This window comes from Myotis daubentonii, chromosome 9 (genome assembly GCF_963259705.1).
Source record: "Myotis daubentonii chromosome 9, mMyoDau2.1, whole genome shotgun sequence".
NCBI lineage: Eukaryota > Metazoa > Chordata > Mammalia > Chiroptera > Vespertilionidae > Myotis > Myotis daubentonii.
Window position 1 is genome coordinate 64624699 of NC_081848.1, and position 16990 is coordinate 64641688.

At 35.9% G+C, this 16990-nt stretch overlaps 1 protein-coding gene across 2 annotated transcripts in view; it reads left to right on the plus strand.

Annotated features, from left to right (window-relative positions):
* Positions 1 to 16990, plus strand: part of ELP4 (elongator acetyltransferase complex subunit 4) — a 176652-nt gene that overhangs the window by 52523 nt on the left and 107139 nt on the right. For both annotated transcript variants that reach the window (XM_059709198.1, XM_059709199.1), the window contains exons 8-9: positions 10911 to 11019; positions 13884 to 13990. In XM_059709198.1, coding sequence (XP_059565181.1) covers positions 10911 to 11019; positions 13884 to 13990 — 216 coding nt within the window. The remainder of the gene's footprint in view (positions 1 to 10910; positions 11020 to 13883; positions 13991 to 16990) is intronic.

Here is a 16990-nt window from a genome sequence, read left to right on the forward strand (position 1 = left end):
TGAACCCACTGAAGTGAATGATACAATATCTTCCAACATAGAGAAATTCAGAACACACCTTTTCATATCCATAAACTTTTGTTCATGCTGAGTATTTTAGCAGCTAAACTCTGTCAAGTAATGAGCTGCTTTTGAACCAACCACTAATATGGGATTATGAAATGTGGACTACAGTGGCCTTGTAAATTTCTCTCAATGTGAAGTCTTTTATTATTAAAACAGGAACTATGGACAATTGCATGGTGAAGGAACAACAGACCTTTGTGAGTTCATAACTATAAAATTTTGGAAAATGTTTTTAATTGTTGATATGCGTATCATTATAGGAAAGCATAATACTACCTCTGTCATATAATTTAATCTATTTAAATGGTCTTTTTAAATTTAATGAGAATATTTAAGGATGAAAATTACAGATTTAATCTCTTGATCATAACTATCATTGCCAGAAGATAAAATTAGATATCCTGGCTTTCAGTTTTTCATGAATTCCTTTAAAAAAATGATATTCTCAACTGAGAATCTGCCTTTAATTTTTCTAGCTCTCTCAGCTACTCTGAAATAGATTGTAAGAAACTAACTTTAAAAAAATTTTTAAAGAAGCAGTGTTAAAAAATGAACTGAATCATATTAAACCATTTTAATTATACACCATATTTATGAAATTCCAGTTTCTGAAAATTTAGTAGCTTCATGTGAGTCTAATGAGTCGTAAACAAAATCTGTTTTTCTTTGCAATAACAAATAATAGAACTTCGTTTCAACTCTGCTGCTGCAGTCTTGGGATCTATGTTTTTATAGCTACAGTGTTTCTTATATCCTGTGTCTGTTACCTGATTTATTTTTTAAATCTAACTTTAGCTTATATGCATTATACATGCATATCTAATTTGCTTTTTCTTTATCAAGAATGTTTGAAACTTTTACATAAATAAACTTCAAATTATGTATAAGTTTCTGTCTGTATAGAGCATTAGTAACAGTATGTGTACCATTTTACCTTAGTGTAAATATGCATATTAAATAAGAGCAGGATATTTTAAATTGTCAATATGGTAAATGTGCATTTTTAAAAGAAAAAATTACCATTAGAAACCTTTCGTTATACTTAATCTAAGCAAAGCATATTAGGTAAGCCATAGAAAGAAAATATTTTTTAATGTTTTTTTGCTTTCTCTAAAATAATTTTGTGATGTTATAGTTCACATTGCAGTTCATATCATAGTTCCTTTTAGTGATTACGGTTGTTAAAGTACTATTTAGAGCCAAAATTTTCAAATGGATCAACGATAGGAATAGTGAAATGTCTCATCACAATGTGGAGATTGAGTCATCTGTTTGGGCATATGGAATCTTTGGCTGCTGGACGGCATAGTCTTTATAATGCCCAGTGTCCAAGCATGGGCACAACTGTTCTGGGAGCAAAAGCAGGGAGGGACCTCTGTGTCCAGTCCACTAGAACATGGTAGGAGAAAAAAGCAGGGAGGGACTTTAACATTTTCGCTAATAGGCTGTCCTCTACAATATCGCCTTTCATGTATAGACAAGAAATACAACTTCATTTAATTTTGCATTTATTTTACAGATGATATTACTAATCTTTTTATCTTTGGTGTTACAAGCTATCTGAAAAACACCCATGAGAAAATATAGGTTTATTTCTACTTATATACTTGGATGCATACCTTCTCATAAAGAAAGATGGCTGTCTTCAAAACAGGATGACACTTCTTCGTGTTGAGACAAAACGTGCTTGTAACCAGTTATAATTAAAAGTTGTTTAAGTATCAGGTCATATATTATATCCTAACGTTATGTTGTAGCCCTTTGCTATTAATTACATTATTATTACTATATAAAGAGTCCCTGCTTCTTCAATAATGTTTTCGCACTCTATGTAGTTAATCTTTAATGTTGGGAGGACAGGGAAGAGATTAAATTAGCCTTATAACCTCTTTCTCTTCTAGGCTGATGATGGAAAATAAAAGCTCATAGCCACAAAATGTAACACTTAGAATTAATATTTAATTAGATTAGCAAATTGTACACTGTGGCTGAAAGCTTCCAGAGAGTTGTTAGTGCCACAATTGACCTACAGGTTTAGTAATAACTCACTTCTAGAAGCAAGTGCCAGTTCAGCATAGTAGAGCCACTGTAAGAAAGTCCTGAGAGATTAAAATCAGCAAACCAAATGGCAGGCAGGGATTCCTGGGATGGAGCCTTCTGGAAAGCTGGGAGCTGGAATCGCTTTTAAGCCAGGATTCAGATGAGAACAGTGGGTGAAAAAGCTGATCCCTCCTGTTCTGGGAGCTTCTGGTTGTAGTCCAAAATCTTACAACAGATTTTTACTAAATGTTTTTGCTGAAGCTATTAACTTACATTGGAAATCAAATATTGAATAATTTTTCTGTAAAATTTAACAAATGTTTGTGTAAACATCAGTTCTTAATTTCTTACATATTAGTACATAATATCTGTAAACTCAGATCATTAAATTATCAGATAAGTTTGGCGCTGTACATCTATGCTGTTTTGCTGTGACATGCTGTTTCCTTGTTCCCTGTATAGTTGATTTATATGGTTCATTTCTATATTATTTCATTACGGGGCATTATGCAGAGCTAGAAAAAGAAATTCTGAAGTCTTTAGCCCAAGATTATTTTTTTCTTCAAAAAAGTATGTATATTGAAAAATACAATTTGGTCTTTAATTTTGAAGGCCTTATATTATAAAAGCAATGCTACATTTGCTTATTTTTATGATGCAATTAAATTACAAGATAAATAATTGGACCTCCTGGTGAAACACTGGATCCTTATATTTCTGACAAGTTAATTTGGTGAAAAATAAGATACCATGAGTTTGAAAACGTGCAAACACAGAGCAGCCAACTGAATTAAGGAACACCTTACATAATTTATTGGTTATATCTTAAATAATTAAAGAAAAGCTTGTCATTAGTTAAAAATTCAAGCAGGTGAGAGCCTTGCCAGCAGAGGGAGTAGTCCTGTCTTCCGTCAGGTTCCCATCATTTTCCCACCTGCCTCAGCTTTTTCCCAGCCAGTTTCCCATCTGGACCTGGCTCTGTCAGCCTGTTCCTGATGACAGGCTATAATTTTATACTCAATATGGGATTATTCTAAGCTGATTTTAAACTTTACTATCTTTAACCTACCACTGCATCACGAACATCAGCTGGATGCTCTGTTTGATATTTGGATATCCGCGATTGTCTTTCTGGGCAGGGTATGTGTGAGCTTTTGGACATGAATAGCATTTTAAAGATTTCAAGAGAAAAGTAGTAAGCAACAAATTTCTGATTTAGGAAGTTACACCATAAAACATTTTGAAGCCAAAAATACAGACAAATTTCTGTATGAATAATTTCTGTAATATGAAACTAGAATATGTATAGTTTATGAAAATGCCTAAAGTTAATTAAAAATATCATACTTTATTCTGTTTAGCCTATTCATTGCAGTATTTTGTTCACTCCATTTTATAAGAGTTTTCAGAATGTAAGATTGTACAAATGTTTTATAGAATTAAAGTTACAAAGAAAACTGATATAAATAAATGTTGCATATAGTGTTTGAGGCCAGTGTAAATGTAAATAATGTTTCTGAAAGTGTTCTTTTAAAAATGCTTGTTTTAAAGAGCCAACATTTTCATACCAAATTTACAATACCAAGTATTTGATCAGATAAGAGACACAAAACAACGTGGCTCCATTGCTTAATCCTAGCAAAATTTGGCAACTTACTCAGCAATTTCTTTTGCCCTTGAGGTTAAGTATATTTACCATTAGTTCCTTTGTAGATATCTTTTAAGCATTAGAAAATGGAATCAAAATGTGTTTGTTTTGTGATTTCGCTACATGACTGTCAGCTTACCAAAGTTTCTCTATATTTTAAAACTGTGTATGACTTTGAATAAAGTTCAGTGTTAAATGTGGAAAGATTTAATTTAATACCTTCCTTAAGGTATTAATATTATTAATATTATAAATATGTACTACTATAATTTTATTTTATACAAGTATATTCTTTCTTAAACTCAAAATATTTGAACAGCATTGTTTTCCCACTATCCAATTTTTTAAATAAAATAAAAATCTAATTTGCAGAAATAAGTGATAACTCTGAGCAAGAAAGGGGATTTATAAAAAATTACAAACAGTAAAAGTAATTTTGTTATGTCGTAGTCTCTATTTCTATAGGATAAAGAACTTAGTAAGTATGGGAAAACCTCTAGATTTAAAAATCTCTAGATTTATCCTTTTATTCAAGATTATTTTTTTTAATTACATGACAAAGTGTACACTTTAGTCTGTGTTCCTATGCATATTATTTTTCAGAAAATGTTATAATTTGAGTTATTGAGTACACACACACTCACATCATATCATGTAATAGGGTCAAACATTAAGCAACTTAAATATTTCTTTAACTTTTCAACGTTAACTTACTCTGCTTTTGTGTATGTATCCCAAATTGGATGTGTGTGCCATACTCAGTGGGGACTTTGCTCTTCATACTTTGTGTTTGCTGTCTTTCCTATTTGAGTAATCCAAGAACTTAACTCTTATTTAAGGCATTGCATAAATGCTTTATGTTATTTGGTTTATTCCTTTCAAGCTTCTTGATAATTAAGTGATTGGTTAATTAATTTTTTCCCAGGAAGTATATTTGTTTCGTTATGTACTAAATCTTTTATATTATTGAGATAATTAGGTCAAAGAAAGTTTAAAGTATGGGGTATTCTGATTGTCACTTGGCTGCTCTAAATTGATATCTAAACTCTTTCTATTAAAAAATAGAGGGAGTTTATATGGCAGTAGTTGAATTTTTATCTCTTCACAAAGTTCATGGTGTGGGCTTAATGAGTTTTTAATTGAAAGGGAGCATTAAATTAATCTTCCTTTATTTAAAATCCATTTAGTGAATTTGGTGTGTCCTGGTAAAAGTGGTTACCATTCTATAAAAGCAAACAGGAGGCATACTATGAAACCAAAACAGGAACAATCAAAACAAAATCTCAAGTTTTTGTGAGATTGGACTTGAAAGTAGACAACTGGACAATCTGATTTGCCTTTTTATTTGTAATAGCATTGACATAATTTAAACTTAAATAATTAAGAAATTACACTGCAACAGAACATTTTAAGACCCTTTTATGTAACATAATACAATGCTATTTGAGTCTGCCAGCAAACTCTTAAAACTCCTGGACACTGGCTCTCTTCTCTCCTGGCTTCCCTCCTAGTCATGTCTTGGCTACTATCCAGAGCTGACAACTTTCACCTAGGAGCGAAGGGAGATTTGTCTAATATAAGAAGGATTTTTGAGCCATCCTAGACTTTCACATCCAGATGGGCAAGGAGGAGAGATGGCAGTGTCATTGTACATGCCTGGGTGTGTCATTATGCCATGCATTCAGTATAATCATTAATTTACTCATACTAGTGAGTCCCAAATGTCCTTATTCAAATGTTCTTCATTGGGAATTGTAAAGTAACAAGTTCAACATTTTTAAAAATTACATTCAAATGTATGCCTAAGTAATTGATGAACATACCTTTGCTTCTCCATTTTCAACTACATATACTATAGGCCAAAGAGGTGTATGTTGCTAATCACATAAAACTCTTAGAATCTGTTAGGATGAGAATGTGGAAGTTCTAGTGTCAAGGCCTCTGCTCAGATCCTTGTGCTAAAGCTTTCTGAGCATTGCAGGTTATGTTATGACAATTTATTGTCCACAGTGTATTCATCCTAAAATACATTGTAATTAGTATTTTAAGGACTTTTTTGCAATCATTAATTTTAGATTCTTTCAAGCAAATTCACCTACCTTTTATCTAAAAAAGCATTTAGTATTAATATTGTAATTTGAAAGACCTTTTGACAACAGTGGTTTTAAGGTATGATTACATCAGTAGACCATACTCTTTATGAATGTTGGAGTAATCTGTAACGCAATCTTAACTTTTTAAAACATATGTATACATTTACATACCCAAATATCTTTCATACTTTTACAGATAATTGGAAGGTTATATACCTTTAATTACAATAAAGTTGGGCTTTTTGATGTTATGTAATTTCCAGGGTTTTTGATTCTATAGACATTTTTCAGATATCTTTACAACTTTCACAATCTTTCCACATCACATAAACTACTATGCAGAAAGGAGTAAGGTCATTGTTAAATATAAATTATTTTCTGTTAATAGTATGATTAAAAGCTTATTCTTATGCAAATACTTCATGAAAGCTTTAAAAATAGAATTTAGTTTATAAGTTAATAACTATGATATAAACTTAGGGAACTTTATATATATATAACCAATGAAATATATATTATGAAATTTTGAGATTTGAAATCTAGGCTATACACATCTTTTACATTTGGAATTCTTTAGTTTTCCTCTGCAAAGTGGAAATTAATTTTTTATGTCCCACAAACTACCTTAAAAAGACCTATAAAATTGATAAATATTACAGAGTTTTAAATAGGTTACTCATAAATTTTAAGGTTAAATTAAGTAAGAAACCCCTCTTTGAAATAAACAAATGTCAGGTTGGCCATGTAAATACACAGGATACTATTAGAATGGAAGATGAACCCCACCCTTAAGCCCCATAGTTTCTATTATTCATATAATTGAGAAAGCCCTAGATTTTATATCAATGAAATCCTAAATATTTGAGTTCTAACAAAAACTGGCTTTTATCATTTTAGATTCAGATATTTAGATACAAAGGCTTAGTCTTCTATTTATAAATAAAAGGAAATCTGACCTTTTTGATTAAGAAATTTTGTCAGTAGCCTTTTTAAGTGCTTGTTCATCAGAGGGTCCATGAGAAGAGCACTCGTCCCAGTGGAGTTTATCCTAAAAATGAAATGATAAGAGCCTGCTGGTTGTTATCTAAGATTCTTCTTAATGGGAGAGCCACATGGTTATTCTTCATCTCTCACTCATTCTCACCCTCCACAACCAACCCAGCCACACCCCACCCCCACCCCAACATTGTTCAGTACTCAGTACAATGAATCATTTTCAAGTTGACTCATTGTGAACTGTCTCCCAGCTGTTGGAATGTCTGGCAGACATTTCTGTTTGGGTGAAGAATAACTGGCTGAAACCCAACCTGGATGGGTTTGATTTAATGGTCTTTGGCTAAAGAAATATTGAGAGGAGCATGTTCTGAAGGTCCTGTTATTCCTGGAGTAAGACCATCCCGTGTGACACAGAATTGAAAATAAGGAATCAATCTGATTATTTTCTCACCATTGAGTGAAAAATTGCTTTAGGAAAAACAGGCATTTCCAAATTTTGTTTTTTTTCTATACTTGGTGCTCATTTGATTGAAAGTATTAAAGGCAATGAAGAATAACTATTTTCACTTCTTTTAAGGACACTAATTCATAGACTGAAATATCCTTTATATAGCACACATTTCTACCTATGGGGGAGTTTCAAGTACAACCCTAGATGTGAGTTAAACAGTCATCCTATCTAATAAAAGAGAAACATGGTGATTAGCGTACGACTGCTACCCTTCCCATTGGCTAATCAGGATGATATGCAAATTAACTGCCAGCCAAGATGGCGGCCGGCAGCCAGGCAGCTTGGAAGTAATATGAGGCTTGCTTGCTTCAGCAACAGAGGGAGCCAAGCTTCCCCGCCTGCCTTGCAGGCCTCTCAGCTGCACTCTAAGCAACATTGTAACAAATATAGAAGCTAAACAAAACCCCAGGCTTTAGCCAGCAGGAACGCAACATTGTTTCAAATACAGAAGGTAAACAAAGGCCAGAAACCTGCTTTCAGCAGCAGAGGTCTCATAGCTGGAGCCGAGTCTCAGAGCTAAAGCTGGCCCAGAATAAAAAAAAAAAAAGGAAAAAAGGACAGGTTGGGAGCTTCAGTCACCAGCCAGCCTGAAAACAGCCCTCAGCCCCTCACCCAGGATGGCCAGGCACCCCAGTGGGGACCCCCACCCTAAAGGGTGTTTGACCAGATGCAAACAGCCATCAGCCCCTCACCCAGGCTAGCCAGGCACCCCAGTGGGAACCCCCACCCTGAAGGATGTGTGACCAGCTGCAAACAACCATCATCCCCTCATCCAGGCTGGCCAGGCACCCCAGTGGGGACCCCCACCCTGATCCAGGACACCCTTCAGGGCAAACCAGCCGGCCCCCACCTGTGTACCAGGCTTCTATCCTATATAGTAAAAGGGTAATATGCTTCCCAGCACCGGGATCAGCAGAGCTGCGAGGCCTCCCAGCACCGGGATCAGTGTGACAGGGGGCAGCGCCCAAACCCCCTGATCTCCCTGCGGCTCTGTGTGTGACAGGGGGCAGGGCCACAATCTCCCTAACTGCCCTGCTCTGTTCGTGACAGGGGGGAGCTCCCTAACCCCCTGATTGCCCTGCGGCTCTGTGTGTGACAGGGTGCGGCACCCCAACCCCGCCCCCATCGGCCCTGCCCTGAGTATGACAGTGGCGACACCCCAACTCCCTGATCTGCCCTGCTCTGTGTGTGACGGCGGGTGGTGCCCCAACTCCCCTATCGGCCCTGCTCTGTGAGTGACAGGGGGGAGCTCCTCAACCCTCTGATCGGCCCTGCTCTGTGCGTGACAGGGGGGAGCTCCCCAACCCCCTGATGGGCCCTACTCTGTGCGTGACGGGGGAGCTCCCCAACCCCCTGATGGGCCCTGCTCTGTGCGTGATAGGGGGCAGCACCCCAACCCCCGATCGTCCCTGCTCTGTGCGTGACAGGGGGTGGCGCCGCAACCTCCCTATCGACCCTGCCTTGAGTGTGACGGGACGGTGCCTGAACCCCCCCAATCGGCCCTACCCTGAGCATGACTAGGGGTGCCATCGCAACCTCCCGATCCCCCCTGCTCTGTGCATGATAGGGGGCGGCGCCCCAACTCCCCAATCAGCCCTGCTCTGAGCCCGACCAGGGGCTGCATCTAGGGATTGGGCCTGCCCTCTGCCATCCAGGAGCAGGCCTAAGCCAGCAGGGTGTTATCTCCCGAGGGGTCCCATACTGCAAGAGGGCACAGGCCGGGCTGAGGGACCCCCTCTCCCCCCTGAGTGCACAAATTTTTGTGTACCGGGCCTCTAGTCCTATATAATAAAAAAGTAATATGCAAATAGACCAAACAGCAGAACAACCGAACATCCAATCAAAGCATAATATGCTAATGCTGCTCAACTGCTTGCTATGATGTGCACTGACCACCAGGGGGCAGATGCTCCAACTGGTAGGTTAGCTTGCTGCTGGGGTCCAGCCAGTCAGGACTGAGCGAGATGGGCCAGACATATCCTGGAACCCTCCTGCAGTCCCTCCCTGGCCTGATCATGCACCAGTGGGGTCCCTCAGCCTGGCCTGTGCCCTCTTGCAATCTGGGACCCCTCAGGGGATGTTAAAGAGCCGGTTTCAGCCTGATCCTGCAGGCCACTCCCCTTGGGAGAGCACCAGACGCAGGGCACATGGCTGGTGAGCACTGCTGTGGCAGCGCGAGCCTCCCAATCAGGGACTGATTGGGTGCGAGCCCGCGGCAGGCACAGTGGGGCCGGAATGAGCAGGAGCGGCAGGTAGGAGCTGCAGGTGGCGTTGGACGGCGGGTTTCAGCCCAATTCCTGTAGGCCACCCAAAGGGACCCCACCAGTGCAAGAATTCATGCACTGGGCCTCTAGCTTCAACATGTTTAGTGACGGGCTACTATGTACTTTCTGCTGAGTCTGGTAACATCGACTAGCCCTCTTATTTTTCTTTCTTATACCATCTTCATAAGAGGACTTAAGAAGCAGAGGAATACCAATAAGCTCTGTAGTCAATCACATTTTCAGAAAGTGAACATCTTTGACTATATTTGGACTTTTCTCTAATAGGGGACATGGCCTCTGACTAATAAATGTTCTTGACTGTTTTTACATTTCTCCTCTTTATAAAGGTTAGTTTTAAACTGGTGGGCATTACCAGTGTGTAAAGTGGAAGTTTCCAAATGATAAAATTTTACAAACAATACTTTTTTTAAACTTATAGAGTTCTTCATAACAATTTTTTTTTCTAGGATGTTAAAGCTTATACAACAGTTTTCTGACCTACCAGCCTGTCAAATTAAAAGAAATGAAGGCTTTCCATCAAATAAAATTATTCAAGAAAATCTATTAGATATTTGATGATTATATTGTAAAGCCATGAAATTCTGGGTATTTTAGAACTTTTGCTACTTAAAATATAACTTTTTAAGGATGTATTGTTCAATAATACTTTTGGTTCATATCAAAGTGTGTTGGAAAGGGAAGGGTAGGCTACTAGTCTGGTGCTAGTTGCCTACCATCTTTTCTTTGCCTTTATCACTATACCAGAGCCAAATAGCAGCATCTGGAAAGAGAAAACAGAAAACTCCAGAGCTAGCCATGCTGCAGCCTTTTAGCTGGATCCTTCCCTGTTTCTAATATGAGAGATGACCTCAGCTGGTTCCGGACTGGGATCTGGTCCCATTTGACAGATGACAGTAGGGCCTTATACATTTACTATACTGTCTACTGCTCTTGAATCCTGATGTCCGTCACATTTTCCAATATCCAATGCCTAATGTAATTTGAAAAATAATAGTATATGAGCATAAAAATATCCTTGCCTCTTAAAATAAGAGAAAAATAATTGATATATATTTTCTACCAAAACTAAAGTATGTCCCCCCTCAGTGCTTTGATTTAAAATAAAATATTTACATCTATTCATGGAATTTTCAATTAAGGACATACTTTCATCCAGTTTTTGTTGTTAGTCTGTCTCCTCTACAATTTGTCATTGAGATGGCTTAATGGCACTGTATACAGGTTATTTTTTTTTTAATATAACATGAGATTTTTGTTTGCTTGTTTTTCAGAATAAAGCAATTATTGCTCGTATTACAAACTTGTCAGATACAGTCATTCATCTGGAGTCGTTTATTGGTTCTAACAGAGAAACCAACCCATTATATAAAGATTATCAAGGTAAGCAGCACCTTCATGATGAGAATAGCATGTCCTGGTTCCTCCTAAGGTACCTGGAAGCATCTTGTCCAGTCATAATACCTACTGTTCAGTGGCATGAATTCTGTTTTGTAATATATCTCTTAAATGTTTTCTACTCCTGGCCAGTCTTCCTTGGCACCTTGTCACCGAAGGATATTAAGACTACAGACAATGGTGACTGTTTGAAAGGAGTCACACCCAGTGCTAAGGCACGGCGCAGCCAGATGTGCATTGTTGTCCGATGGCTTGAACTTTCTGTGAAGTCAGTCATACTTATTAGCCATGTTTGAAATAAGTATATTAATTGTAATAATAGCAGCTTTGTATAAGGGTTCATACTTTACAGAGCTTAGCTATATAATAAATAAATAATAAAATTTGCACTGTACTATGTTTTAAAAGTCCTAGTCAGTCACATTTTCAGAAAGTAGGCATCTGTGAGTATATTTGGACTGTTCTCTATCTACTCATTTTGTTGTTAGTTTGAGTTATGAACAAATTTTAAAATATCACCATCCTAGTATATGCACAGGTCAGTTAATTAGACTTTTTAACTTACGTGTTTTTAAGCTTTTAATAATATTTTAGTCATTCGGTTGATTTAGGGATTTTTATTAAAGGTTCTTACATAGAACTTTTGCAATAGGAAAGGTTTAGTAATTATGCATATCTTAGCTCTAAACTGAATATGAAGTGTGATGAATAATAGATTTTTACCTATTTAGTTATTCTGAATAAATGTTAATTATTGCTGTTACTGTTGTGGAACTGCTATACTTAATGGAAACCTCTAGTCTGATGCCTGAATAGCTTATTTGAAGTTTGCTGCAAGATTGTGCAAGGTTTTGATTGCAGGACTATGGCAAGCCCAGTCTACAAATAAAAGGTTACATGATGATTGCCACTGCTTTGAAGAGTCAGCATACAACCTTTAAAAAATAAAATAATACGATCAGGTGTATGTTGTTTTTAAGCCTATAAAATATAAGCTGTGAACAAAAACTACATAAAAAAATTTGCCTCATGATCATTTACTTGCTTAAGTGTGTGTCTGATATATGCCCAGACCCTATGTAGAATTCATGTAATATAGTATTGTCATTATGATAGGAAGAGAGCTATTAAGATTAAACTCTTTTTTATTGAGCTATAATTGATATGTAACATTTTATTAGCTTTAGATATACAACATGATGATTTTATATATGTATACATTGAGAAATAAGTACCACAATAAGTTTAGTTAACATTCATTACCACACATAGTTCCATTTTTTTTTTCTTGTGATGAGAACTTTTAAGATCTACTCTCTTATCAGCTTTCAAATAAACAATACAGTACTGTCAACCATAGTCACCATGCAGTACATCATATCCCCAGGTATTACTTATTGTATAATTGGACATACTATTTTTTTAATTTATTATATTTCTATTTTCATTTAAAACAACCCGAGTTGAAGAGTAAACTTAGTAAAATTATATTTTATATTCTAAAAAAACAATTTGATTAAAACATTTCAGGGGTTGAAAGACTATGACTTTTTGTGCTGAAATGATTCCTCACAAATTAATGGGTAATTCTGATGACCAGTAAAGTTTCTATTAATAAGAAGGGCCTCAGGAATCATTCCTTCATTCTGTAAGGCTTCCTGATTTAATAGTTAACTAAACAAGCACATGCAAGTTTAAAATGAAAAATGTGCAAATCAAAGTATGGTGTGCTTATTTCTAATATATTTTACTAAATAGTTCTGCATGAGATATTTTTAATTTGTATCTAAACTGTATTTTTAATAATACCTTTTAAATTAACAAAAAATAAATTGGATATTTTAGTGAATTATATTTGAAAGGGACGTTTCTAAAGTTAAACACCTAGAGATTTACCGTTTTAAGCTAAAACTAATACATACCTTACTAAACATTCAAACACACACAAAATTCTATACTAGAGAAGCAGTTCTATAACTAAGATTTATCTACTTAATTCAAATCTGGACTTGCCTTCTTGCCCCATGTTTAGGGATCAATGTCTTTGGGATAGTAATTTCTAAATATGGGCTGAGTCAGGCAGAGATACGCACTGAAGAATCTTCCACATCTTCATCTGTGGCAAACGACCCCTGGGTTAGTCAGGAACTGTATTAAGCTGCACAAAAGCCATCCAGTGCCCTTGTCAGAAAAAATTAGTGAGTGTTTCTACTGACAAGGGGCCAAAGCTCACAGTTTACCTAGCACTGGTACAAAGCTTATAGCAGCTCCTGGAAGGTCTGTCATGCCCCAGAAATGAGTATCTTGGGATGGCTTAGGGGTTAATGTTTCATCCTAGAATGTGCTCTAAAATGTCGTTTTCTTCAATGGTTTGTAGCAGTCATTAATAAGGTACAAAATGGAATGCATTTCATGAGTGTTTCCCTGGTTATGGGTAACCCAGAAGCCTTGTTTTGCTGGCTGCTTACTGGTGCATTTAATAAAATAAAGATCACCCAGTGGCGCCATGGGCAGCATGCAAGGTGATAGCCATATTTGCTTACTGTAAATACAAGAGAAAATCACACACAAAACGGCTATAGTTTTGACAAGTAGTAAGATCCCTCTTTGCATCTGTACTTCTGTACCAAAGTGCAATTAGTTTTCCTTGCACAAGGATTTCTGTTTATCTTATTCTGCTTGATTACTTGAGTATAATCACACCATTTGCTTCATTGCTCCTGGTAGTAAGCTCCAGTTTTAAAAGGGAAGGATGCTTGTGTGTAAATTTACAGTATTCTGCTGTACCATTCTCATTTATGCATCCAATGACTGCATTTTAATTTTTCTCCTTTATTCCTTTCCACAAGGTTTGATTCACATACGTCAGATTCCTCGGCTTAATAACTTGACGTGTGATGTGTCAGATGTCAAAGACTTAGCTTTTAAATTGAAAAGAAAGCTATTCATCATTGAGGTAAGAGAATTTTTATATTTCAGCTTACAGTTTTGAGGTAAATCATATACATATGTATATTCAATGAAATTCTTAGATGGTTCATGTTAATTTTTTTTTCTATGCTAAGTATTTTTAAATTCTTTTGGTGCAATAAAATAATTTTTTAGACTATCTTATTTTTTATTTTATTCTAATGGCATATTATTATTAGAGTATAGCAAAAATGATTTTGTTTTAAATATACATTTAAAGTAAGCTCCAAATTTACATGAATATGACATGCATATTTTCAAGGCTTTCAAAGGCTTATTTAATAAATGTTAATGAGCTGTGCTTATTTGTATGTGGCATGTGAGTGCTACCCACAGTTGTACCTGGTTAAGAAAAGAGGATCCTATCCACCTTCTAAAAGCTGATTTTTTTATTAGTAGTGTAGTCACCTTTCTGCTTTCTGTGCTGAATAAAACAAAGTACTCACTCTAATTTACACCGCTATCTTTAAGTAAATTTTCCACAAAACTGAAACTTTTTGTGGGACCTCTCTGCAAGTAATAGTGACAGAAAGTGGTAGTACAAAAGATTTATTTCAACTTAATCTTGCTAAAGAGCAAATGAACATAGCACTATTAAGCAATTAGGGTTGATGTATTTATTAACGAAATAAATGCTCAGAGAGAGATGGCTTTTGGGTGATGTGATAGTTATCAGTATAGTCGGTGCCATTTTTTTAACAAAGACATAAAACAGCCAAGCAGCCTTGACAAACCATTTTGTTTAATCTCTTTTCAAATGAAAAGCTCTTAAGCAGGCCACTTGTCTTAACTGCTTGAAACCATAAAAAGAGAGAATTGCCACCAATAAATTAGCATATTTTTAACTTCATCACCAAATGATGGTCAATGTGGCTTGGCACTGCTTTGGTGTTTGGGACTTCACCCTGAAGTGACCACTTTGGCCCTTTTTTGACCCTCTGCCCTCTTTAGCTGGCCACTTGATAAGGTAACTTAATGGTTCTCTCTCTTTTTCCCTTTCCCCTCACATTTGCAAGTAGCACTAACCTATAAATCATTGTAAGGGCCCTATCCAGTGACAAATTAATGTGCCCTCCTCCTAATTAATGGTCATCAATGTCCTTAATTATCTAATCCTATTGAGAGCAGTTAATAGTTAATCAGGCAGCCCGTTCTTCAAGCAGGTCATCTCTGCAGGAGCGTTAGAAGTTTCTCATCTGGGGATACTCCTTTAAAAGCCACATAAAGCCAAAAGAACTGGAGTGCAGAAATGCTGATTCTTGAGCTAATTTGCTTTAGTTCTCCAAAAAAAAAAAAAAAAAAAAAAAAAACCATTGAAAGGAAATCCAACACTGTAATTGTTCAAGCATTGTTTTAATTTTTCTGATAGAATATTGGGAAATTTACCATAATGTGAAGTTGTAGTTGCTGATGTCACAAACAGAGCACGCCGTACCATTTTCTTTAAAGATGAATTTATATTTTCAATAAAAGACATGTGTGTGTGTTTTCCCATGTGACACCTTTCTCTTCAGATGAGTATTCTGACAACCAGGTCTAAGGTATCATGTCTATCACCATAAAAATTAAGGAAGAAGATTCCTTGATGATAAAAAAAAAATTACACATAGAGAAAAAGTAGCACAGTAGTAGAGTCATGTTCATTCGCTCTCTTTCTCTTTCTCTCTCTTTCTCTCTCTCTCACACACACACACACACACACACACACACACACACACACACGGACACACACACATACAGTATTATTTTGGCGGTGAGAGGGTAGACATAAAGTACTTACATAATGTCAAGTGAGACCTCTCCTCTAAATCACTTTAGGTTCTCATAGTGACTACATTTTACCATTGAAGCTGATGAAAGGTCATTTATTAACCACATGGGTTTCTTTCTGTTCCATATCCTTTCTTCTCTTCTTACTAGTTAAAACTAAAAGAACCATTATAATTGGTGACCCTGTAGTTTAGAAGCAATATTTGAAAACAAAACTATGTTGGGGTTTTTTTTAATTAATATTTAATACAGTAAATCACATCCTTTATTTTTTTTGCTTATAACCTAATAAGTGTTTGTGTGTGTGTACGTATATATATATAAATGTACATATATATTTATGTACATAAACTTATTCTACATAAGTTACTTAGGCCATGAAATTCACTTTGGTGGTTAGAAAAATATGAAGAATTAAACAAACCTAATGAAAGTACAAATAGGTATAGTTATAGTTGTATAAAATCATGTGATTGGTGTAAAATTAAATGCTTAAATATAACATTGTACATTATAAAATGCACACCCAATTAGATAGCAATTCCTTGGTGATATATTCTAGACACTGTTGAAACAAGAGGACTTTTTTTATTGGAGGGGAAAAATACCTACCGAGTGGCAATGTTTTAATATGTACAACAAATAAAAGTTTTTTTAAGAAATTGCCCTGGCATTTTTAAAAAAATAAAATGTACACTCCACTAGTCTATAAAATCTGAGGTAATTATATACCAGGCATTGAATCTGCATCTTACTCTTAGAAGGGAAAGGTAGTTTATCAAGTAAAGCAGAAATAACATTTTTTATTCCATACAGGTAGATTTGTTACATGTTGGAATTTACTGATAATCACAAGGTCTAAAAAGTCAGCATGGCCAGAAGTAAGGGTGCAAAGAAACAGGCAGACACTCTCATCTGTATTTTTAGGGTACTTTTTCTTTGATTTATTACATCATTGCCCTTTTATGTATTAAAAAACGGAATTTTTTTTACTAATGCCATCAATGGCCTTAACAAGTAGAGCAACTTTAACTAGTAGTCTGCAGTTTCTTTGAGTGATTTGGAGATAGCAACAGAATATTTTTTCCTTCTTGGAATGTGTATTGGTATTGTCCAGATTCAGGTGAAAGCAATTATGTGATCATAGTAAATTTTTACTAATACCTAACATTCATCAACTATGAATTCCTATAAATTAACCCCTCTAAAAAAATCG